This window comes from Ambystoma mexicanum, chromosome 11 (genome assembly GCF_040938575.1).
Source record: "Ambystoma mexicanum isolate Mex_15411 chromosome 11, UKY_AmexF1_1, whole genome shotgun sequence".
Classification (NCBI taxonomy): Eukaryota; Metazoa; Chordata; class Amphibia; order Caudata; family Ambystomatidae; genus Ambystoma; species Ambystoma mexicanum.
In genome coordinates this window covers 633,514,230-633,541,382 of record NC_090934.1, presented here as the reverse complement: position 1 = coordinate 633,541,382, position 27,153 = coordinate 633,514,230, and the positions used below count along the sequence as shown (strand labels likewise).

The following is a 27,153-nucleotide window of genomic DNA, read 5'->3' as shown; positions in this document are numbered from 1 at the left end:
AATGGATTTGGTGAAATCTCCATTAGGAGAAATATATTCGAGGAAATCACATACATCCGTTTAGAAGCATATGACAATGATGGCAATGCACTGGCATCATAGAAACGTTGACGCTGATAATTAAACATTAGAATTTTTTGAAGTCTTTCGTGAAAATGTGTGTCTGCAGCATTGTGATAATTGAGAAGCAGAATCAAGGCAGTAGCATGGCAATAATTCATAAGCCCCAAAATGTGTATCAGCTATCTGATAAGCCTACATCTGCAAATAATATGGTGGTAATTAGTGAATTTAAAGTGCACCACTCCAGATCTACCTTGCTGGATAGAAGTTCGTTTTGCACACCCCAATTACCTTGATGAATTCAACTGTTTCAGGATCTCAATTGACTGATAATGAAGTTAACTTTGACCATTGTTGTCGAGGGGGTTGAGAGTCCGTATTGGCTGCTATATCACTGAGTCACATGCGACCAGGTGCTAATTTTAATAATGGGAATGGACATACCATATTTCTAGCCCACAGGAAATGACTAATACTCAGCTGATAGCTTTAAATGATGTGCCCCCTTCATAAGTGAAGCTATGTGAACAAATTCAGAGTGAGACAATTTAACATAATAGTCATTTGAGTGAAGTAGAGACCTCTATTCAGAATGAATACCAAAAATGGCAACCCTTTTAGATATTCCAGCTGAGGATATTATGTGGTCTGAACAGGTTTCCCAAAAGCATGTGGTACAAGAACAAGTGTGTACTCCCAATACTGATACTAGGGTGGCTGATTACACAAAGCCCTCAAGTTGTGTGAGCTGAAGTGCCCCGGAGGATATTAAAGTTATATGTGATATGCCTGAATAATCATCTGTTAATACCAGTGAATCTACTGTGGGCAAATGCAAAAAACACCCAAACAGCCTGAAATGATACTCAAATTCAATAAGTAATTATAGTTCCGATAAAACTAGCCTTTGTACTGGGAAAGATGAAACATACGATACTGAGACAACTAAGCAGACTGTAATCAAAAGAAACTGTAAAAAAGGGATACAGGGATGAAAAATATAAAGAAATAAAATATGACATAAGAACTTTCCTCCCCCTGGTAACAAAACTAAGATTGATCATGGCTCAATAAAGAACAGGTCACAAGTGAATAGTGAGACAAACTTACCAATATGTCAGTCTGTGACTTCTACAAATGAAGGCTCAGAATTTTGGCATTGAGAGAGAGGAGGACACTCCTGGGGAAAATCCCTGCACATATAAATCTAACTCCCAGTGATGGGTGCCATCAATCGTTTACCATTTTATCAACATGTGGGTTAGTGATATTATTTTACAGATCAATCTCGTCTGAACAGAGTTTAACGGACACACAATTTGTTCTATTTGAATAATCAAATGTATCTAAATAGGGATATGGTGCGTCAATTATTCAATACGATGCTCCAGTTGTGACTGATTAAATCAGTAGATACAGCTAGTTAGTTAGAAATGGTCCGGTACAGCATATAAGATAATCATTTCCCTTCTGATTTCTTTTAAAACTATGGGAGGATATTTTTGAAGAGGTTCAGAAATTAGTAAAAGACTGCTCTGAAATCCCTTTATCAGTATATGAAAAGATCGGGTCTATCATGTACTACACACACATTTTGAGACACTCTGGATAACATTGTTGTTTGGGTTCCCAAAAACGGTACTAAGGTTTCTCTTGTTGGAGCCTGCAGTGGCAAAACAATCTTGATCTGATTGTGAGTTGTAGGGCTTGCATTTGTTGTCTATTGTTTTGAGGCCCTAACCTGATTCAATGACTTCTGACCTGGAATACTCGTGGCCAGGTCAATATGACAGAGAAGAGTGGTTATATGAGTTAATCGAAAGCTATGATTTAATTTCCTTACAATAAACCTGGTATATTATTACTTTTAATTTGGAGGAATGAAACACAATTCAGTGTCTTGGCGGCATCTTGTTGGTCCACGAGAAGATGATGATAAATGAAAGCGGAAGTCCAGTTGTTCACGTAGGATGCCTTAACATCATAGGAGCACAGTCTGTTCTGCATTAGAAACTCGGGATGGCCTTCAAGACGCTGATTTCATTTTGAGAAAATCAAGAGCAGTGAAGAAATGGATACTGTTGAAAAGCCTTGCACTCAGGTGCTAGTTTAACACTGCACGCCCACATTTCCTAAATCAAAGAAAAACAATGGGAACTCTGAAGAACATACAAAGAAAATGTGATAGCAGTGGAGCAAGTGAATTGAATAAGAGTCAGAGTATGGTGCCAATATGAGGTCCCTATTGAATCTGTCACACAAAGATTGGTTTTAAGTGGATGCCATTGGATAGGGGTGCAATAGCTGTCTGTCCTGATGAAGGCCTAATGGAGAACTAAAGGGCTTGATCTTCTGAGTCAGACTCTGTGGTGAACCGGCCAAAGCACAGATGTGTCAACATTTTTAATTTGTCCTTGTGCATGTGGCTTAAGTGTTCAACTAAGGGTTTGGGATCTTCACATTTGCAACATGGGTTTGAAGTGTGGTTCTGCATTTAACAGACTGTAATGTAAGATGGATTGTGGCGAATAACTACTATAAGGCAGTCTGTACATTGTTCAATAAGCAGATCAGATCCAAACTTGTACAGGAGTGAATATGAAAGCCCAGAAATGTAAAAAGGGCATGATGATGTATGTCACTTCTTTACTAACCCCTACCCAAATTCTATTGAGAAATATTTTTTAACAAGGATGGATTATGTTTTTGAGTATTTTTGTAATATATTGAAGAATGTGTCTTGATTTAAAAAAAAATGCATGGTGTTTGGCAAGAGATACGATTCGTTTAAACAACATAAGAATTCTGACAAATAGAATTGTGTGTGTACGAAGATGTTAAGCGATAGAATTGGGCTCGTGACACGAGCAGTACTCACATTTAGGTGCTGTGTATTGTGTCTAATATATTCCGTTTGAGGGAGGTACTTTCACATGCCCCTTTGTGTTTGGAAATTTTAAACTGATTAAGGCCACTCCTAAAAGCTTCATGCTTATTTTATGGGATTGACTTTGGAACAATTGCAGAGGATGGTCTGTATGGGAGTATGTACTTAAACGTAAATATAGTCAATGTGTCTGTAACTATCATCAGATCACATGTGAAAAAAACAATATGGTTGTTGGCACATGAGAAACATTTGGTTGATCTAGATAAAAAACGGCATACAATGGGATATCCTATTCATGCCGCGGACATGCAAATGGCCCCTAGACATTTTACTGAATTTCCAAGTCCATCTGTTAGACGAGATTGTATGTGCCTGAAATGTAATGTCATTAACATTATGGCGACGAAAGGTTCATGGTCTAAAATTGACAGATGTCTTAGAACTTGTCACCTATGTTTGGGCAAACAGGTGGGCATCGTTAGACATCGTTTTGTAGACTGTCACAAGTTAAACATGATGCAAAAGAAATACTTAGGGCCTGATTTACACACATGTTTAACATGGTAAAGTCCCATTAAACGTATTTGTGTAAATCAGGCCCTTAATAAAATATGGTAATTGTGATTTGATGATGATCACTGATGAGGATTTATGCTGACATGTTATGCCTGGTAATGTTTTTAATCGGATTAAACATTTGCATGTTTATGGAATGAAATTGAAATATTATTGAAATAAATGGTGTTGATGAACAATTATTATTGATGTGTGTATATGATGTATATATCTTTTATTGAGAGTATAATGTTCCCTTTTTTATTGTTTCCACATATAAAATGCTATGTATCTGTAGCTGTATCATATAAAAATAAAAGGTGGAGCATGTAAAGCTATTCTTTTATAAGATCAATACTGAGACTCGGTAAGGCACTAGGGAGGGCTAGCAGCAATTGATAGTTATACATAACTCCCAGGAGCTCCAGTTCTACTACATGCATTCAACCCTTGCCGAAATGGCCCCTTCACACCCAATTAAAGGGTTCCCCGTGTTTTGCGGGAGCGTACTGCTGTCAGCCGACCACTGCTCACAGTAAGCGAACCAGGGACATTCGCAATGCTCACGTTATGTTTTGCACTCTGCAGATTGGATGCAAATATGTGTGCTTCCGTTCGTTTTCTTGAGAAGAGTAAATATGTTGTTATAATAAAACATGACATGTGTGTTATATGTGTTATTATTTTTTTAAAGCTTTCATCTTCAAAACCGTTTTAGCTTTAGCTTTAAAAATATGGCAGCTTTTGAAAAATCACAAATGTATGGCCCACAAACAACTCAAACATCTTGCTGTTTCTAATTCTAGTTCTAAATCTAACTCCGCCAATAATGCAGTGTGTGTGTGTGTGTGTGTGTGTGTGTGGAGGATATACCATGTCTCACGAATAAATATGTGCATCTTAAAATATTCAGCGATGCTATATGCTATCCTATCCTAGGCTAGGAGGTGGCATAATTATTCTCCCACCTGAGGTCTAAGTATACCAGAGCTCTAGCAATTGTCGTGAACAACTCATCTATTGTTAAATGCAAAAGCTAAAGTACTAAATTATTTAAAGAAGTCCTTAATATTTTAGCAGTCTTCAGTAATAAAACCATGTTTGTCTCCTTAGAATAAAAGCCTGAAACATAAACTGCTGTCAGGCAACAAGCTTTGTGGGGTCCACGCTGAAGAGGTGAGTAGAGCACATGTTGTTGTGAATGTAATGATCTGGTAACTACATGCATGATGGATGCTTGCTTTGCACTGAAATGAACATGAAATGAACATGTACACACAACATCAGAACTAAAGTAAAGGTTTCCATGTGTGCTATGCTATGCTATGTTGTATGTCCTTTAAAGCATGCCTGCCATCTTCTAAGAGGCATCTTGTTTCAGTGGAACCCTTTGTACCCGATTACATTATCTGTAAACTGCGTTCCACATTCAGGACAAGAACAATCCTATTTTCAAAGCGTTGCAACATATACAGAGATTGCCAGTGGGCCAGGCATTCCAGTGCTTAGTTTTTCAATCTGGACTTCAAGAACAGAGGAAAAGAAGCTGCCATTGAGACAGTGAAACAATTTTAGAGTCATCACTACATTTTGGTGAGTGACCTTACCTATTTTGCAGGTGGATTCCCAAGAGTAAGTCCCAATCTTGCCAAAGCCTCGATGAACTGAGCTTACGTATAGCCATAGACGTAACTCTCTTATCCAGACACAGCCACTGCACTGCATATAACCCTTACTATTGAAGGTCCTGACAGGTAATGTGCAGCAAGATGTAAGATACTCTTTAACGGCTGCAGATGAGTGCCCTTGCTCCTGGGAAAACACAAGTAGACGGCATCACATTAACCAATGCAGGATGCAACAGATGCATTCACCAGACTCACTTGGCGAGTCAATGAAAGCAAGTACACTACTGTCTAATTATGGCGTAATATAATCACTGGCTTTGAAACAAAGCCAATCAAGAAGGGAACGGGGGTTACACAGGTCCACTCAGCATATACAATAATGCCCAACTTTCGTGCACAAATAAGCAGTGTAGGAAAAGGTATAGAGCCTGATTTACAAAAACGTTTTCCCATGGGAGAATCGCTTTGTAAACCACGCTACAATGCATTGTTCAATAGGATTGTACCATTGTAAGAGGCGTTTGTAAATCAGACCCCAAAGCTCTCACACTCCAGGTTGAATAGTGCCTGTTTGTTTGCAGTTCAGGGTCTCATTGTAGCTCTGATAGATATCAATCAGATGAGCTTGATTCACAGAATGACTTCCAGCATGCAATCTCCAAAGACATGTTAAGGTAGAGATGGATAGCCCTCAATTTTGAAGAGAATACGGTTTATCCGGGTCAACCTCACAAATACAGAACCTTAGCCTAGGCTGTCATTCAATCGTAGCTTACGGCAGAACATAAAGATCAAAAGAGAAGGCTGAGGGTGTTTCCATGAGGTATGCAACAAGGCAGAGTTATCACACTTTTTGAAAAGTTAAACTTAACAAGCTCTGTGAATCTAACATGAATCGATATAAAGTGAAGGATTTCATCTTCTTGGTTTTGGAGTATGTGTTGGTGGTGCGCCACCTAATGCCAAAACATTGGTATTGTAACTACTCAAATAGAACAAGGGGAGTTCGTCAGCAGACTGCCATGGCAACAGACCGACGCTTCTGGGATTAGCTGACAGAAGCACTGGCTGGGCCTTGATTTGCTTCTAGGAGGGATGTGCTTCGCCATTTCATCCCGTAGTAGGTCAGTTGCCATGGCAAAGCAAAACAACCCAATGATGTCATGTCACTGTTTTACTGAAGACGCTGCATATATTTCTGCTGCAGTTTTCAGCTTGCCCTCCAGCTTGTATAATCCAGTTTCTTGCACACGTGGTCCTAACCTCTCTCTCTGAGCGGACTGTTCTGCTCTACTGCAGCTGAGGAGCTGTCTCTCCTGCCAGTGAGTGGGGACTCAGCTTTTTGCACGAAATATGGTGCTGACCTCATTCCCGTGAATTAATGACTTCAACCAATCAAAGCCCGATGTGTGTGTATATATATTTATTTTACACATAATCGGAAAAAAACAGAGATAACGTGTAACTGTTTACTTAGGTCTAATAATGCCACCTGGTGTCATTTACAGACCACGCATGCCTCGAGTTCTCAGCGATGACTGGGGTAGATCATGACGTTCCTCCTGACACATCCCTCCCCTACCCAGATAGATATTGCTATGATATGATAGGTTAGTTATAACCCGCTTAATACCCAGAGGTTTTTAAGCGCGGACCCAGGGATCAAACCTGTGTTGCTCAAGTCGACTTGCTTCCAAGGCGAGCATGTTGCCCCTGAGCTATCCTCCCGAGACTGAGTGTTGTAGCCTCCTGCCCCCCAACCCCCTTGCATAAACATGCATATGTTGTCCTTGTTATTTAAATTAACGCCAACTCATGGCAATTTTAAAAGCATGGCTGCAGGTCACCTCCGCCTTTCTCCCACTCTTCACTAGTGATATTTGCACCATCTTCTTCTTGCCCAGTTTGAGTACAGCCCAGTAATGGTGGGGAGGTCAATGGACACACTTTTTGTATCTTGAAAGATGCCACCCTACTGTGCCCGTCTCAAAGGTGCATGGGTATGTGAGGCGTGTATAGGCAGGGCAGGAGATGATGTGTGCACTGATTTCACCACAATGCGTTATCTGTGACTCTGGGGCAAGCAGCAAGTGAACCATGCAAGCACCCTGATTCATGTGTTTGCCACAGAACAATGATGAGCCGAGGGGTGGTAGCCAAAAGTGTCACTTACTAATTCCACACAGTGCTTTGCAGCATCCTTAATACCACGCAGAGCCGTGTCGCTGGGATAGGAAGATTCGACCGGCCAGTTGTGCACACATCTCTACAGGTGCATGCACCTGCTGAGATATCTACCTCTCCTGTTAACCTTCCTCCTGGTGAGAGATTTCGCTCGTGAGCAGAAGCAGGAAGTCTTGATTTTGTAAGAGCTATACTGGTGGAAATTGTTAAGGAAGAGGGTGGGCCTGAAAAGTATCATTGTCTGCTTCTATCCACCCCTCGACTGATACATCTGGGGCTGTCGTTTCAATTGTTAGGAAAATGTAACCTTGCTTTAATTTCCACGATCAAAGAAAAATGTGTTTGCGTATTCTATCTCTGTTTTGAACATGAAATGTTCATGTTTTAGGTGAGTGAGTATGTGTGTCTCTTGAAAGACCGCTGATGTTCTTTACCCAGTTCATACATTGTTAGCTTTGTCTCTTAGACGGCACTTTGTAAGCCTACACTATTGCATTGGAGTGCAGCCAGGGGAAATGGCATATGAGGAGGGACCCAAAACCATAGGTGCTGTTTGGCTATTTACCCACCCCCCATTGACTGACTGCCCATGGCCGTACTCATCCCTATGGCTATTTTCACACATTTCTGTCCCTCGATATCAAGCCTTACCATCAAATGTTGTGCTTGAATGCCTGTGTTTTTCAAAGCAGTCTTCTGAGAGTTAATGTTACGGTATGTTAACTTGCATTTGCATAGCGCCTGCTTCCATAGTTCATGGCATTTAAGCGCTTCTGCCTGCCAGTGAGGCAAAGGAGGAGTATGACAGAACATTCAGCAGTGCAGGGAGGAGCAAAGTCAGATAGATAGTTGGGATGAGGGTGAGGGATAGATAAGATGCACTCAGGAAGACATGAGGAGGAAAAGTTCGAAGAGCTGTACGATTGGGCCTCAACTGTATTCTACCGCACCATTATTTCATTAGAGCTGTAAACACACTACCATTCCATCATACATTTAATTCTACACCACATTATCAATGATAAAAAGAAGATACAGACATCCATTGCCTGCATTATCAAAATAAAACTAAAGTGCTAAACTACTATTATCAGTAAATTGTTCTTCCATAACACGAACAAACTGTCCAGGTGCCGCTTAGATAATTCCATACTGAGTAGACTGTATTAGTTATAATCCTGGAATGCGCTCCCACAAGGGCTGACCATAATTCCTCTATATGTGTTACAAAACCTATATAGTGTACCATGAACATGTGTGTGAGCTCCAGGCACTGAGTCCAAAGGTGCCTAGTGAATTTCAATGATTTATTGCATATTCTGCTAACCTTTCCCTCCTTTGCAATGGCCTTCCAGGCCCCAGTTATCACAAACGAGGGCAGCAGATCAAACGTAGGAGCATTGCAATGGACCTCAGCCCCTGGTCAATCGTGCATTTTATATATTCTGCAGGTTTGAAATGAGAGAATGTACTGCAGTACATATTTCTTATCAAGCTCTTCAGCCACTTGATGTATAACCATATGTGGGCCCCTCACTGAAGTCCTGATAAAAACAAGCATTGGCAATAGTTTGGTCCTGTGTGTGAATAGAAGGCATTAGGCATTTGCCAGGCACTGCTATTCGATGCCTAGATACTCGTGCCGTTTTATAGATGCTACCATCAGTGGTCAGTTAATACCACTGCGACAGCGCTTGGTAAATGCCTTTCCCATGCCTACTCAAAAGCCAAAACTGTTACCATTGCCAATGTTTGTATTGATGTCAAATGGAGGATATTATATGCACAATATTACGAGCTTGTTTTATTAAACGTAGCCTACAAAGTTAACCCTACTTTAAGACGGCCAAGATATGCCTTTGACAGGACTGAGTGAAACACAACACAACTGATACCAGTGAGGAGGGAGGGTGAAATGTTTCCAAAGCTTAATCACCACCAAAAGGCCATACACACTTTGCAAGGAGAGCCACAAGCAGGAGCATGCAGCCATGAGTGCCAACGACTTAACAGGGCCAACAAGATTAACACTGCACCGGAAGACAATGGGCCCGATTTACACTGGGATTGTGTCATTATAACACGTGTTTATAAATCAGGCCCAAAGTGTTGCACTAGGGAAAACGATATCCTTTAATAGGATACTTGAATAGGATACTGCAAGGTATGTCATGGGTGTGCCATGAAAGGGCAACTATTAGCGTGTCTGGATATTGAAGATAATTGCAGAGCTATGCATATGCTGAAGAAATAGAATGCACATTACTTCTCTCCTGCATAGTGTCGTATTTTCTTGCACTAGTATTTATGTTTCTACACCTCCATGCACGGCCATGGCAACGGGCTAGCATGACAAAGCATCACAAGAGACCTACACTTCCCAAATCTCCATGGGCAAAACATAACTTGCAAGCGTATATCCTCGATCAACTCAAATCAAAAGGAACTTGTCGCAGACGGATCTTCGCCCATCAGATTACTACAGAGCGCAACCGCTGAAAGCACAGATCCAATGTAGGAGAAGTGTGTAGTGATAGTTTCCGGACCTCTAATGAGGAATTGGAATTGATATCAAATTATAATGACCTAAAAAAGTTTGTGAACTCATTTTGCCATAGAACAGAGGATCAATTCATTTGAAGTAATGTTAATGTGTGTGTACGTTGCAATTCTTCCATGATTTAAATGTAAAAGACATAATTGGTCCATCTGTCCATTGTAAAGGCAGTACATTTGACCAAATAACTAAATTCTGCATCTCATGGCGTATTTGATATACTGGTTGATTCAGCGCTTGGCAGGGTAATGGAAGCACACCATACGCCCAGTAACTCAATGCAGTAAGAATGTATTAATAGGTCATTAGGATGCAATATGTTGCCATGCAATACTGAAATGTCAATACATGTAGGCACCAGTCATTCAATCCCGACCCTAAGAATTGTTAAACAAAAAAAAAGAAATATGCAGAATATGAATTTAAGAATAATTTGTTTTGCTTTGATGTACTCGATAAGTTAAGGAGTAACACAGTTTGCATTAGGTCCCTATTGCCAATTGAACTTGCACAGTTGTATGTGTATGATGAAACATTTTCTAGAGACAGCAAGAAAAAGAGAATGTATGTATGGTTGCTGTATGAACATACTCATATTTATGAGTTGAGGATTATATCATCATTATTCTCAAAAATGGTATTTTGAGAAATGTGTTCTATAAAGGAACACGTCCTAGACGCACAAACAATAAGACAGCATGAACAACGCAGTTCAAATGTGTAAATTACAATGTTAAACCAGAAAATATAAAAGGTAAATAACTATACAAGCGTTATATGGCATATAGGCGTTTGTCAAGCAAGCCTCTAGTCTAATCATTGTACTATTTACACACTATTTCTCATTAGTACCCGGTGCGCGCTGTAAACCGGGAATACTACGTGTTGATTGGCTCTTTTCCGAGCCATACCACGCGGTATTCTCGTGTACGTTAGTGAATCCCGCGCGTGCCGGGTACTCTGTTCCTGGGGAGTGGCATGGCAGTCCCTGAACAAATGAGGAGGCTCGAAATGAGAGAATCCCTGCACAGAGCCTCCTGATGGCTGGAGGCTGCCGTCGTCCACCGCCAGGACTCAGGTAAGTTTTTTTTTTCCTCCAATTCTCCCCCACAAACAATCCCCTCCCCACCCTCCCAACCCCACATTCCCAACCCCACCTACCTTCTTTTTTCTTCTTTTCTTGGGAGAGAACGCGCTGGTAACACTTCTGTTCCTTTTGACTCCCTGATGGCTATAAGATCATCTTCAAGCCTCGCCCTAACCATGCTTGTGGAGGGGTTGCTCTGATCTTCCCTGAGTGCGTCCCTTCCTCCATCATACCCACACCGACTTACTCTTCCATCCTTCCTTCCGTCTGCAACTCGGTCATGTCTCCCACCTCTTCTCTGAGCATTGCCACGATCTACAGGCCACCTGGCTCTACCACTTTGTTGCTTCCTGAATAGGCCAATTTTCTCCCTCCCTCCTCGCAAGCACCTCCAAACTCCTTCTCATGGGTGATTTCAAAATCTACTGGATTCATCAATCATGGCATCCACTCTCTTCCACAACCCTTGCCCTCACTCTCCCTCTCCATTCTCCCTTCTGGTCTGACCAATGCGGCTTGACAAACTATTGATGCCTTCATCTTCACTGACCTTTCACTCTCCTCATTGATTACCCCTCTCTCCTGGTCAGACCACTCTCTCCTCTCCTCTCACTTGGGTCCTCTCAGCCCTCTAACCACACCCCTCCAGCCCTGCCACCCTTGTTCACGAACATCCATTTGATGAAATGGGTGCCAGCTGCTGCCTTTGCATCCACCTTCAACCCTCCACCCCCCACCACAGACTCTACCTCTGACTCTGCTCTCAGCAACCTCCATCTTGCCATTACTAAATGTCTGGACATTCTTGCCCCAGTCATGAGGATCCACCTGAAACCTGACCTTAAGCATAACACCTGGTATGACTCTGAACTTGCAGCCCTGAAACACAAGTCTAGAGCTGTGGAATGGAAGTGACAGACTTCAGGCTCACCCTCTGACAAACTGGCCTGTCACCTGCTCCAAAGGCAATACAGACCCTCCATCCGCGGCAAGAAAAGGGCCCACATCCAGGCTGACATCTCTGGTTCATCCAACAACACAGCTGAACTATTTAAAATCTGCAGGGAACTAGCCAACCCTTCTGCAATCTCCACCTCACCTCTCCTTTCCCAGGCTCTCTGCAATGCATTGTCCACACACTTTTCTGCAAAAACTCAGGACCTCCTGACCACCCTTGTGTACCACTCTCCCATTCCCCACCCCACCTGCCTCCCATGGTCTCCCACCCACCCTATGCCTTTCTCTCCTCCTTCTACCCTATAACACCTATTGAGGTCTCCAGAGTTGTCCGCTCCATGAAAGTCTCCTCCAAACAGGTTTCCCTGTGCTCCTCCAGAACCATTAAGGACAATATTGTCTCTCTTGCCCCTGCACTTGCTGATTTCTGCAACCACTCTTTAGTTACTGTATCTTTCCCCTCCTCCCTAAACCACTCCCTTGTTAGCCCCTCCTGTAAAAACCATCTGCAGACCCCACTTGTCCAGCCAACTACAACCCCATACCTATCACCCCCTTCCTTGGGAAACTCTTGGAGAAGCTGGCCTTCCCCCAATATATCAAGCAGACTGAATTTGTTGGTTACCTCCACGACCATCAATCTGGATTCTGAGCATTCAGAGGCAAGGAAACTGCTCTTCTCAAAACCTGTGAGGAACTGCTCACACCTCTTGATTCCAACTCTTCAGCTGTCCTCATTTTACTTGATCTCTCTGCTGCTTTTGATATGGTCAACCATTCCATCCTCATAACACAGCTCCATGATACCCTGGTTATCTCAGAGCGGGCACTGAACTGGCTGATCTCCTTCCTCATTGACTGTCCATCTCTGGTTATTCTGGGCTCTTTTACCTCCCGTACCTCGTTCTCGACCTGCTGTGTCCCCCAGGGCTCCAAGCACTCTCCGTGGCTCTTTAACACCTATATTGCTCAACTGGCACACCTCATTACCACATTCTCCCTTAACTTACAGTATTATGTACATGACACACAACTCTTCTTCAAACGTCCATCTGACCCTCTCCTTACTTCTTCAATCATTCGTGACTGCCTATCTTCCATCCAGTCCTGGTGCATCTCCAATGTTCTCTGCCTCAATGTCAGCAAGACTGAGATCCGTCCTTTTGGGACTCCTGCTCCCTCTTTCGTCCCCTCACCGTGGCCATTCTCTATTGGATCTCTCCTTCTTCTGAAGCCAGAAACCTCGGAGTCCTCTTCAACTCCTATCTTTCCTTCATACCTCACATTTAGAACATTGCCATGAAGGCCCACTTTCAACTCTACCTCCTCAAAGGAATTCTCCCTTACCTTACTTTCCCACCAAATCTCAATGGTTCTAGAGCTCTGGTTCTTTCCAGGCTAGACTACTGCAATAGCATCTTCTTCTCTGTGGCCCCGCAAGCTAATCTAGAATAGGGCTGCATGACTTATCCATGGAATCAAGACCATGTACCATATCTCTCTAGCCCTAAAAACTCTACCCTGGCTCCCGGTTATATTGCTGCAAGTATAACATTTTAATCCATAGGCATGATCCATAAGGCTGGCTGCGGCCGTATACCACACTATCTACAACTTGCTCTCACTAAATACTCTCCCTACAGATCTTTAAGTTCCTCTGGCACCAACTCTCTGTGTGTCAAGCACTTCGCTAAACAGAAAGCTTGGGGGCGACCACTTTCCTCACCAGGCTCCCTCCTATGGAACATCCTCCCCTTCCTCTTCGTCTTGAGCCGGATCTCCTCAATTTCTGGAAACTCTTCAAGACTTTCCTTTTCACCTCCTCCTTCCCTTCCTCCCTCCGTTGCTAATCCCCCAGTTGCTGAGATTGGTGTCCAGGGCCCCTATGTGTCCTTTGGGGCCCTGGCCTTTCCACACCCAATCACTTTCAACGCTCCTGCACCTATGTATTTATTGACAGCTGATCACTCACCCAGGCACTTACGGCTGCTCACTTCCTAGCAATTCCCTCCTGGTACCCCTAGCACTTATAACCCACTCCCTCATCCATTCTCTTCTCTCTGCACTTAAATGTTCTGAATGCTCACAAGGCCAAATAGGTCCGCCTCTACCTTTCATTGTTTTAATTGATTTTCATTCCCATGTTCCCTCCTTGTGGGCCCTTTGAAACACAACCTACTCATTATATAAGCGCCTTACAAATGCACACTAAATAAATAAACACATTAATAGAACAAGATCAAGTTAAAAACGGTTTAACCTGAGACCAAGGAAATTGAATAATTGAGCAAGTTGAGGATTGTTAACCTCATACCGAGACTATGCTTCTTCTCAGAATCAACATACTTTTTTGATTTTTCAAAACTACCTCAAAAACCTACAAATGTAATTAGAACTCAGTTTAAATGAACACTTTGTATGTAAATTCCCTCAAAACGTATGCCTCTGTTACATTAATTATTTGTTTGTTACTGCTTTTTTGTAATAGTGTGTTTCTAACTGTGATTTTGTATAATTAAATGTGGTCCCTTTGGGAATTAAGTATTCACCTTGAATGTGTACATATTTTTATTATTAATGCTTGATCTGCATTTTTTCTATTGGAAGGAAAATAATTGTCTTTAAGATGTGTTTCGTAGACCTTTGAAGTAAATCATAATCACAACTTTCACTGATGTTGGTACCAATATTTAAGACTCTTCTACTAGCAAAGATCAATTCAGTATGATTTAACTGTGTATGCAAACTAAATTTAACAGGAACACCTATGTGGGTGTTGTAACTAAAGCCCGAGTGTAGTATGATGCACACTCACATGAATATAGATATGGAAATTGGGCCTGAAGTTGGGCCCCACCATCTAGTTTTTCTGTCACAGCCCTCAATCATCCTATTCCTCAGAGCAAGACACACTGGATTTGATGCCAGAAGGCAAGGGTCACTTCTACAACAACAGGCACTGGGCTTTTAACAGCAGACTTCCTCTGGACCATTCCACGGTGACAATTTATTGCTATAAGGAAGGGGTCCACAACGCCTTACTTAATTCATGTTTGAACATCAGGAAGAAGAACAATACACGTTTAGACTGTAGATGTGCATAAAGTCCATTTTTATAATCCTCTGCTGTAGAGCTGAAGATAGAAAGCATGGAAGGCAATTGAAAGCTCTGTGCTGTAACCATCCACAGGGAACAGTGGGGGTCAACTGCTATGGAAAATGGCCTACCATTCTACCAGCTGCACTGGGACCAGACTCCTCAATTGAGGTGTGGGAACCCCTGTAGGCATCGCCCATAGACTAGGAGTGTAGAGCAGGAAGAATTCACATTGTACAGGAATCCCTCGACTGAGATTTGTAGACAAACAGAAGTTCAAGGGTAGCTGGAATCTTGTTTCACCACTTTGAACTGTGTTTGAGTCTCTTTGACTATGTTCAATACCTTTCAGCCTGACACAGGAACCGCAGTGCTGCTTTTGGCACTTCACGCAAACATAAAACCAATTGCTGCATTTTGAACCATTCAGTCACTGTCTCTACTCATTGCCTTCTTGAGTAAACCTACTGCAGGCTCGACCTTCACTGGAGTAACCGACTGGAGAGCTGACTCGACCTACTGGAAATCGATGTACTTGACATTGCTCATGCCGACTTGATCCAGCAGAATCATTGTCTTGCCACTGACTCAGCAACTGCTTGAAAAGTTGGAACACATTGCTTCACTGTCTCGAACACTGACTCAAGTCTACATGACCCTGCACTATCGAATTGGCGTGACACTGACTGGGACAAAGTGTTTTTGAGCTGGAGTGCAATGCAAAGGAGGTACCGCTCTGGCTCTTCCTGTTTCACTTTTATGCCTGGGTTCACTAATGGTTTAGTAGTAGTTTGGGCCTGAGTAGGTGTTTTATCCCTGTACTCCTGCAGAGAAGTAGTAATTTCTTTAAAGTGATACACTTTGACCTCTTAATAAAATTGCCTGTTATGTTGGTATGACTCAGGATGATAGAACTACACTCTGGTGTGATTATTTGAATGTGACATACGACTATCAGGTATTCCCTGCCATTTCAAAAGTATTAGTTTTAAAGGCATTTAGTAATTCAATTTCTGTAGAGACTAGTTTTCTTCCAGAGCATTATCAATGCAGGATTACAATATGTCAGTAACTCTCCTTTCAAAGTGTAACTGTTGTCCACAAAGTTCCACCAATCATTTAAATCAATTTCCCCACAATTCAATTATTGTCACCTGATTCTGATGTCCTTGAGATAGACCAGTAATCATACCACATGTTTCAGTTCTAGTGAGTATTGTCGCTACATTATCCAATATATGCCTTAAAGTTTCCTGCCCTTAACCATAATACTGAGACTGCACCCCAAATAACAATACTAGATGGCTGGATTACTTAAACCAGGACAGTGGCCACAGATGGACCCAGCAATTACATGGGCCTACTTTGCACCACCAGAAAAGCGAGGTGATGGTACGATGCTAAGGTTTCAAAAGAATGGCTAGACGATAACCTAACCCGGAGGGAGACAAAATGATGATAAACTCTGGATTATATTCTGCATAGCTTTGATTCAACAGAGGAAACCCAGAGTCAACTATCTGCCCAGTCAAAACACTTGGTCTCAGTTTAAGAGAATATACATACATATAGAGCAAAATACATTGTAGTGGAGCACAAAGAAATGTGGTTCTACTAACTGATACAAATAAGGGTTAGTAACAGGCATCCTTGGGCTTTAGAACTGCGGTTTTCTAAGGAAATTAATGCACACACAATGTCAACTCTGAACTTTGCCTTCCAATTAATCTGTGTTCATAGCTTATAGAAAATACAAATAAGCACTCTCTGACAGCTACCCACATTATGCATTATGCTGGCGTGTTAAAACACAACTTTTGCCATAGCATTCCAATGTGAGCTTATCACAAAAAGGACAAGTGTTCTGAAATTGTGACGGTCTCCGCTACAAAATGAGAATATATACCATATATTAATGTTTAGTAATAATTGATTGATAATATTAATAATATTGCATTCATCAATTTGATCACACAATTTCATGCCACATTTGTAACTATTCGGCTTCATCATGGAAGATATGGAAGAAAATATCATTGGGAGTCCAAATTGTCCAGCACCACCCCTGTCACTTGTCTAGCAATTTGCTCAACCTATACAATTAAGGAAGGTATTCTCTGGGAGTGTCAAATTCTCAAGCCAGCCAATGGGAAGATTTGACCAATCAGGAATTGTGATGCAAACACAATATAATATGTGAAAATGAGAGTGTATATAAGTAGAAGTCCCGGGAGGATAGCTCAGGGGCAACATGCTCGCATTGGAAGCAAGATGACACAGAGCACCACAGGTTCGATCCATGGGTCTGCACTTAGAAACCTCATATCATATCATAAGCCCAGAGGAAGTCGATGAACTGCTAGGTCACATCCCTTCTGCATGAGACCACAAGCGCTCCCAGAACAACGGGTTGAATGGTTGCCCAGAGCTGTGCCAGTGGTTGAGATTCATTTTAAACCTTCTAGCCATCACCTTTTATTTAGCTGTTATCACCCTGATGGGGACAGTTATGCCCAGCTGTGGGGCCCGAGCCTGCTGAGTCAAGAGACCCAAGCTACCCTTCACTGATGATGCAAATGAGGCTGAAACATGTCTGCAGATGCTTGGGTGTCATGCAGAAGGCATGTAACCAAGCAATATGTTATAGACTTCCTCTTTGGGGCTTGTCCAAGTCTGATTTGCATATGGTCATGTTGCCTTTCTGCAATGGCTTGGTAAGCTAAAGCACAGTGGTTTGGAGGGTTTCCCAGAGTTGTGCCACAGGTTGAGATCAATTCTAAACCTTCCAACCATAAGCTTTTGTTTTGCTGTATCCTATCTTGTTCCAGGGAGGATCATATGTGTCCAGTGGGACCGACACAAATGGGAAGGACAAGCCAGAGGCCTAGAGACACAAGCCTGCGTAGATGCAGTTGATGGACTATCATCCTTCCTGTAGGAAGCTGACCGCTGCACTCAAAGACGGTGTGGTGGGCAAAGGAACGTAGAAGCCTGTATTTTTGGACTGACTGTGGATCATTAGTGAGGATTGGCGGGGTCTCAAGGCCCAGCAGGCTTGGGACCCATGTCTGGGCATACCCTCCCCAATCGGGTTGACATAACAAAACTAAAAGTTGATGAGTGGAAGTGTTTTGAATCAATGATAACAATGCTCACAGTTCTGGGCAACCCTTCTGGCCATTGTTTTTCAGCCTGCAAAGCTATTAAAGAAGGGAAAAGAACATGTGTAACTTAGGCTTGGTCCGACCCCAAAAGGGCCACCCAGTGATGGTTTGGAGGGTTGTGCTGAACCGTGCCAGTGGTTGAGATGAACTCTAAAGTTTCCAGCTATCACATTTTGCTTTATTATAGTCACCCCCAGTGGGACGGGAATGCCCAGATATGACTCCCGAGCTTTCTTTGCCTAGTGACTAAAGCTAATCCTCACTGATGATGCCAAATGAGGCCGAAAGATGGATGGGGATGCTTGTGGTCTCATGCAGAAGGAATGTGACCTAGCAGTTCTGGCTGGACTGTCCCTTTTTGGGTTGGGCCAAGCATGATTTGCATAGGGTCTTTCTCTTTTCTGTAATGGCTTGGCAGGCTAAAGGACAATGGTTTGTTGGGTTTTCCTGTGCTGTGACAGAGGTTGAGATTATTTCTGAACCTTCCAGCCATCACCTTTTGTTTTGTTGTATCCCATCTTTCTTCAGGGAGTAACATAAACATCCAGTGAGACGGACACAAAGGGGAAGGACCAGCCAGAGGGCTAAAAATGCAAGCCTGTTAAGACGCAGATGCACTCACTTCACCCATTCAGGAGGAGCTGAAGGCTGTACCACATAGACTGCATGGTGGGTGGAGGAAAGTATAAACCAGCGGAATGCTGCAACCTCCAGCAAGATGAGGAGCCCAAGGAGTTTGGAGCCGCTGAGAAGAAATTAGATGCAAACACACCAGTAGCAGCCAACTGGCGTCTTCCATGACTAATGCACATGTCATGTATAAAGAAGCAGGAGAAGGGCAGAAAAGTCAGGAGATACCCCACAAATGGTTGAGAAATCCAAAGGGACGAGGTGCCAAAACCCCCAATTCCGTCTGAGATCCAAGAAGATCCATAGAGGGGAGAAAATGCAAAAAAGCCAGGAAAAGCGCAGGTGTTTAATAGCCCAAGACGGGTTGGGATCTGAGAAACTACACTGAGAAAGCTAAGAGAGCTAGGAAATTCAGGAGGGCCAAGAACCAAACATCCCAACCATGGCAGAGATTCAAGAAACCGCATGAAGAGGTGAAAACGCTGATAATCCAACAGGTGCTGAGAAACCAAGCAGTCCATGCCAGTTTGAACTCCGTGATAACCCAAGAATAAGTGGAAGACATTTTACTTGACAAAAACTCAGGCTAACCAGATCGGAAGGAGCTTGTTATCACCTACAAGGAGAGCACACACAGAGGCATTGGACAATCCTGAAATGGCAATTTCCTAGCCATGTGGATTGCCTAGAAAAAGGAATAAGGACATTTGGGTGGAAGCCTCGACCAAGCACCACCGAGGAAAAAAAGGAAATCATGATGAGGCTTTGAACTGTATTACCAGACTGACAGAGAATCAAGATATATTTGGGTGGAGGTCACAAATGTGCCACTATACCTGAATAAAGGGGAATCTTTGAACACACTACTTTTATTTTAGAGTTCTGTATTAGTGAAGGGAACAGATTCTTGACTAGACTAGGTTTTGACAGAGGAACACGTTATAACAGAACCTCTTGTCTGTCTCCTTTGTCTTTTTTTACCATATTCCATCCCGTTGGTTCTGTGCCTTAAATTAAATAACAATGAGAATAAAAAAAACAATGTAATTAAATACATGTCCCCTATAGTCATCTCTCCGTGGAATCAGTGGAACTGGGAGGTGGGCCATTAAGAGGTAACTAATTCCAAATAGAATGCTTGAGCATTTTAGTCTGGAATGCAACTTGCTTTCTCACTGTATTCAAATCCAAGTAAGATGTGTGTTAGTGTAGAACAAACAGCATATCTGCACAGCATGCACAGTATTTTTAAATCATAACCAATTAAATGTAACCCAGTGTTTTCACAGGAATAGTTAATAACTGGGTTTGTGAACTCGTGTCCAATACTCCATAGCCTGAAAAACGATTAGTAAAACAAGGCCTGCAAAAGTCTCATCATCTAAACCTGATTAATCAACCTTTTATTAAAACCTGATTAATCAACCTGTTATGTTCATGACATTTTGAATATGGATCATATTTAATTTTGGAAGTAGGTATGTTTTCAAAATGGCAGAATACAGATCAGCAGTAGACATTATGCAAAATATATGTCAAAACCAATATTGTTCCAACCAGAAATATGCTTTGATTTTCCCAGAAACACTTCCCTGTTAGCCCCCTCCAGCCACACTGACGTGTTTTGGCATGTATTATCATAAGAAGGCTTACCACTTGGCCACGTTTTCCTAAAGACGAGAAGAGTCAACAGCAGCAAAGGTACAAGATAAATCAGAAAAGGCTGCATTAAGTGGCCTACTTAATTTATTTATTTTTAAATTTCTTTATTGGCATTTATAATAGGCACAACAGCAGTGTGGCAGTGGGTGCCAACTGCGGCACAGAATAAATGTGTCCCAATAAGCCAGTCATTTAATGAACAATAAACAACTTCAACATGAAGCATTCAACAATAACAACAGTAATTGTCTCCAAGTGGTTGATTAATAGTTCATTTTGAGAGGGTCAACACGGGAAGGGAAAGGAAGGAGTCCAAAAGGAGGGGGGCCAAGTATATTCAGGCGGTGGTCCATTCAGGTGTCTTGTGATGAATAGGTCAGTAAGCACAGGGGTGAATCATTCAAGGGCGTTTGTTGTCATTGGAGGGGTGAAACAGTGCCCCTGTGAGGGCCTTCCAAGCATCAAGTGCCTGACTCGCATCCTCAGGGGACCTGGCAATGCCTTCCTCCCAGGCCGAAGTCTCCGCCCGACCCAGCGTTCCAGTTTGTTACGCCATGAATGGAAGTGTGGGCCATCTGGTCGCTTCCCCGCCATAGCAATGGTCTTTTTGGTGAGGATGCATGCCAGGTACATGAGCTTTACTGTGTGCTTGATTTTAGCTAATCTGGGATAAGTGCCTCGGAGGCACTCTCCAGGGGTCCAGTCATACCTGGTCATGCCAGCTCTCCTACAGGTTCACTCAACTTCGGCCCAGAGTTGTCGGGCCTTGACGCACTCCCCAAACATGTGCATTAGGTCCGCTTTGTCTCTGTTGCACCATGGACAGTTATGCTGGGGTTGCTCGTAGATCTTCGCTATTCTGTGCGGTGTTAGGTACGAGCGATATAGTACGTTGCGCTGGATCAATCTGAATCTTGAATTCCTAGAAACCTCTTTAGAGAACACCAGTGCTCTCTCCCATTCTCCATCGGTCATTTCTTGCCCCAGGTCTCCGTCCCATTTGAGTTTTAGTTCAAGGCTGCGGGGATTAGGCCTGTCTATGAGGTGACAGTATATTTGAGACACTGGTCTCCACCCCTCCCCCAGACTGTACAGGAGTGTCACAAAGGGGTTGGACTCGGGCTCTTCAGGCAAAGTATCCCATTTGGTTCACGCTAGTTTCCGGATCTTTAGATACCAAAGAAATTGGCCACTGAGCATATCATCTTCATATTGTAAGGAGGAGAATTCTCGGAAGGAGCCTTCGTTATATAAGTCCCCCCAGGTGTACACTCCCAGCTGTTCCCAATATCTAATGATTGCTAGATCGACACTGTTCTGGCACAAGTTGGAAAGGAGAAGAATGTCTGGGGTATATGCGTGCTTCAGGTGGAGAAGCGATTTTGTTTTAAACCATATTTGTTTTCCTAGGGCGGCAAAAAAGGGGGTCCCGCCAGTGAGGTGTTGGGGAGCCAGAAGAGTTCATTCAGCCGGATTGGGGCGATTGAGTGCTGCAGTAGTGACGTTTCAGGAGTGACGTCATCAGCCAGCCATTTGGCTACGAGGCTGAGCTGGGCTGCCAAATAATACTTCTCCAGGTCAGGGAGTTGAATGCCACGCGATCTGTACGGAAGGGTTAACGTGGATAGTGCCAATTTGTGTCTGCCTTTCCCCCATAAGAAGTCTTTAAGTATTGTCTCTAGTAGTCGGAAAAAGCAAGCTTTAATATAGTAGAACACATTTTGAAATCCGTAGAGAAATATGGGGAGAACAATCATTTTGATGATGGACGCCCTTACCATCATGGACAGGGGGAGTTGGGACCAGAACCTTTTCGACTTGCATAGAGGGGGCAGCGCTGACACTGTGTTATTTTCATGCATGAGTTCAGGCGTGTTGTAAATGTTGACTCCAAGGTAGCGGAATGTGGTGAGTCGCCAATTCACCTCCAATGAAGGCAGGTCATCCATGTGTTTACTTTTGAGGCATACCAATGGGAAGAGGCAGAATTTACTTCTGCTAAATTGTATGCCTGATACTTTGGTGAAGTTGCCAAGGACCTCCAGCATGGTCGAGATGTTCTGGTGCGGATCTCTTATATAGAGGAGGACATCATCCGCATAAAGGGATATTATATGATCTGTCCCGTCCAGCCATATGCCGACATCAAAAAATTGTTTTCTGAAATAGATGGCAATAGGTTCGAGCCCAAGTATGTAGAGCATGGGGGAGAGTGGGCAACCCTGTCTAGTGCCCCTTTGTATGTCTCATGCTGCAGTATAAAGGACCTTGACCCACCTAATGAATTTCTCTGCAAAGCTGAATTTACGGAGCACTGCCAGCAGCCACTCCCAGAAGATGGAGTCAAATGCCTTAATTGCATCCAAGGAGAGCAGAGCATAGGAACCCCTGTTTAGGTTGGTTTGAGACAAAACATGTTGGAGCCTACGGAGGTTGGCGGTGGTGTTGCAGCCTGGTACAAAGCAATTTTGGTCAGGATGCACCATACCTCCTATTACCCTGGAAAGCCGCTTAGCTAGGATCATTGTCAGAATCTTGACGGTGTAATTGAGCATTGCAAGTGGGCGGTAAGATTCACAATCTTCAGCAGGTTTATGAAGTGGCTACTTAAGCCTTTGATTGCCTGCTAACCACAAAATAAAATGCTAGACAGTTTGCCAAGATGGACATAGCAACACAGAACACAGTTTACTTCACTGAAATGAGCCATTTATTCGGTTCATATTGTGTACGCTCAAGTAATTAATAATTCACGAACATTTTTTGACAACAGGCAAAAGACTAGTAGAATAAAAGTCGCCAGAATGTTTTTCTTGCCATTTGACCATGAATGTAACTTTTGAAATCACTCATGATATTTGTAAATTATTTCAGTTCTAAGGGTTTCCTTCAAAGGACTGAATGAACACCTATGCTAATCAGATCTTTTAGAGACTCTCAGGACCTGATCCACACAAGCATTTTTCATTGGGCAATTCCCATTGCAACAGGATTTGAAAATCAGGTCATTTTTTTTTATTCAAACCGTTGTTTATTAGTTCGATCAACAAACTTTTACAACTTTTTTGTTATATATTTCCTGTTCTTACAGTTGAATATTTACAATACTTTAGTCCTTTATCTTTCTTTATACAATTTAGTAAATATTATATAATTTAACAATTGCAACTCTTTTGTGTGCTATGGACCATGTGGCAAATTATTTTCTACATATGTACATAAGTTAAAACCAGAAATATTGTAATACATCTGTCAATTGGTCCCCTTGAATAGCGTTTCGACAAATTGTGAAACTACAATTTACATTCTAGCGTAACTTAACATGAATATAAGAGCAATATAATAAAATAAAATCAAAAAATCCACATGACAAGGAAATCAACTGGCGATTGCCACTTGTTCTAGAGGAATCGGTGTAGATAATATTAGTTCAAATTTGCTCCAGAATGTTAGTTTAACTCTTCAAGATTTTGGTACATAATCTCAAGTTCTTGATTTATGATTATTAGAAATCTACAAAGAGATAATGTAAGACTTGTTCTGTTGCCCCACATGCATGCTATCCAGAGCCATTCTTTTTTAATAACATCCAATCCTGCACCATCTGTGACAATTGTTAATAGACCAGTTGCCTCAAAGTGGGGACAAAATATAACTAAATGTTTCAGAGATTCTATGGTAGACCCATCACTGCAAAACCTACATCCCAAACCACTATCAGATTTTGAAAGAGTATTCCAACATCGATTTCTTTCAAGAGTTTGTGATTGATTCAGTTTAAATCGAAGATAAATTTCCCTAGTTTTGTTACAAGGAAATTGCATTATGTAAGTTTTATTCGGACGTCTTGGGGTGCAGAATTTAGCAGCTTCTTTGTAAGATTTAAGTTCAGCTATTCCATTTAACATGTTGCACCAATCGTGATCGAATATATGCAATTTAACATAAGTTGGTCTAAATTCCAAATCTGATGGATTAAGTGCAATTTCATCAAGTAGAAGCACCATTCTTTCGTAATATCTTGTAATAGAAGAAGGTTCAGCGGTAACCATTAGTTGACCAAGATCTTCATGTAAACAATTATCCGGAGGATATAACGTTCTGGCCAAGTTAGACAATAGCCGTTAGTTGTAGCGCGCAGGTAATGCAGTAAAACCAGGTTCATGCCTTACTACCATGTTGGGAATGGAATTGGCTAAATGCAATGCTCCCTTCCATATACGACCTTGCAATTGGTCAAGAAAGCTGTTAATATTCGCAAGGCAAATATCCAAAGCAAAAAGGAGCACTGATTCCACTTTCAATATATAAAATTGCAGTAATAGCAGCAAAGAGAATTTGCAGAACTTAATGACAACCATCCCCATTTGGGTGGCAAGAGGAGCCACTTTTTTATTTAGTACCTCTTTCCACATTGCCAGAGAGTTTGAATCAGTTATTGTATAGCGAAGAAAGCGAATGGCAGGAACTATGGTTATGGGAAAGTTTTCAATTGTCCACCTGTGAGTGGTGCATTTTCTCTTGAAATTCCTAAAGACCACAATATGTGATGTTTCTACATTACATTTTAAATTATGGCTGTGGCAGTAAGAGGCAAACAGAGTTAGTTTAACGTGCAAGCCTTTTGGTGTGCGATCAAAGATGACTATGTCATCGGCAAAAGCTAGCCATTGGATTTTTAAGTGCCCAAGCTTTGCGGATAAGAGATCTGCTTGTCCCAAATATCATTTATGCCACATAAATAAAGATTGAAGAGGGTGGCCGCTAGGTTGCATCCCTGCTTCACACCAACATCAATCTTTATTGCATATGTTGTTGCACCTTCATTGTTAACTCTTACAAGATAGGAGGTGTTTGCATGAAGTTTAGATACCAATTGTATAATATGCTGAGGTATATTCATAGAAGCCATTTTTTCCCAGAGTAGTGTACGTATGACACAATCAAAGGCAGATGTAAGATCTATTGATGCCATGTACAAGGGACCGGAGTTCCGCAACTTTAGTTTTCACTAACAAGTGCGCCATAATTGTAGCATTAAGTGCCGTTCCCATCCTTGCCTGAAAACCAATTTGATACTGAGACAGGATCTTACGCTGCCTAATCTCTGATTGTAATTCTCCCAAAAGTATTATGGCAAAACGTTTGCAGCAGTGTCAATTAGTGCGATGGGTCGAAAGTAGAGGGGTTAGATCTTGTTCCCTTTTTATATATTGGCACAATGATGGAATTTAACCAAGAAGTGGGAATAAAAGCACTTGTTAGAATATTATCAAAACGTTTTTTTAAGGATCTGAGCCCACATAGCTGGATCCCGTTTGATAACACAGGCAGGAATCCCATCCGGGCCGGCTGCTTTTGAGTACTTCAATGCATGTATCGTATTTTCTATACTACTCACTGACCATGGAGAGATGGAAGGAGTAACCAGAACAGCACACGTTAACCCTACTTTTTCAAAGACCACCGGGAGTGAAAACAAAAATTCAAAAAATAATTTCCAAGCATGTGCAGAGATCATAGATGCTTGACCCGTAGGGAGCTCAGTTGTACCAGCCCTAAGCATGGCCCATGTGGATCATCTGTCCCTGTGGCAAAGTGTACTAAACATTTGTTGATTAGTTAAGTTATGTATAAAATGTTTATGATTTCTGCATTTATTTTGATAAACGTTAAAAAATCCTTTTTTTTCCCTTCACAAAGCCCCCCCCCCCAGGAGGCAGAGTTTTTACGAAGTTCACGAAGAGCCATATTCTTAATTCTCTTTGCTGGAAGAATTATGTTAGAGTTTTGATTACTGATTGCAGAGGGACGGTGAATAGAATTTAACCGCAAGGTGTTTATTACCTCAGTTATGATTTTGGATAAACTGCTGAGTTCATCTTTCGGCAAGACATGCTGATGGTGAAAACTATAATAGTACATAAGACATGCAGAAATCATATCGTTCACTTTGTCACAGAGTTTCGTGGCCCAACAAATTGACATCCCAGGTCGATCTCCTTCAAGCATCACCTGTTGATGGTCCTTGGGTAGTGCTGGCACAATTACCTCTAGTTTCAAATGAATCATACAGTGATCACTATAGCCGGAATCATGAATTGCAATTTTACTGGATATGGGCTGCAAGCCCCGAGATATAGCAAAGTAGTCAATGCAGGTGAAGACATCACCTCTCCTCCATGTATGACAACCATCGCTAATCTCAAATGGAAGAAAATCGAGTTCCCAAGGTGCCACATACTCTTTCCATAACTGCCCTCTGTACCCCGCTTGATGAGAAACCCCAGAATTTGCGTTGCTATTATTTAATTTGCAACAGTAGGCATTAAAGTCTCCTCCTAAAACTATACCACAAGTGGGATGCGCTGATAAAACTTCATCAAATGAAATGTCCAACTCTTGAAAAACAAGTGATAACTTAAGAGTCGCAGGATTGTGGTATATGCATACAATAAGCATTGGATTAGACTGTTTATATTTGAAAGTAATCAGTAGGGCTAGTGTTGCTAAGGCATTGTAGACGACTAAAATGAGTACATTCAAATTGGTATTTAAACATATGGCTAATCCACCATAAGGCCTTCCAGATAAGCCTTGTTTAGCTTTTTTTTTTTATAGACAGTATAACCAGGCAACAAAAGTTTCTTGGCATAACAGGATATCACATACAATGCCT

At 42.1% G+C, this 27,153-nt stretch overlaps 1 protein-coding gene across 3 annotated transcripts in view; it reads left to right on the top strand.

Annotated features, from left to right (window-relative positions):
* LUZP2 (leucine zipper protein 2) overlaps positions 1-27,153 on the top strand; it is a 1,804,399-nt gene that overhangs the window by 1,277,655 nt on the left and 499,591 nt on the right. For all 3 annotated transcript variants that reach the window (XM_069623501.1, XM_069623499.1, XM_069623500.1), the window contains exon 6: positions 4,622-4,684. In XM_069623501.1, the coding sequence (XP_069479602.1) occupies positions 4,622-4,684 (63 nt within the window). The remainder of the gene's footprint in view (positions 1-4,621; positions 4,685-27,153) is intronic.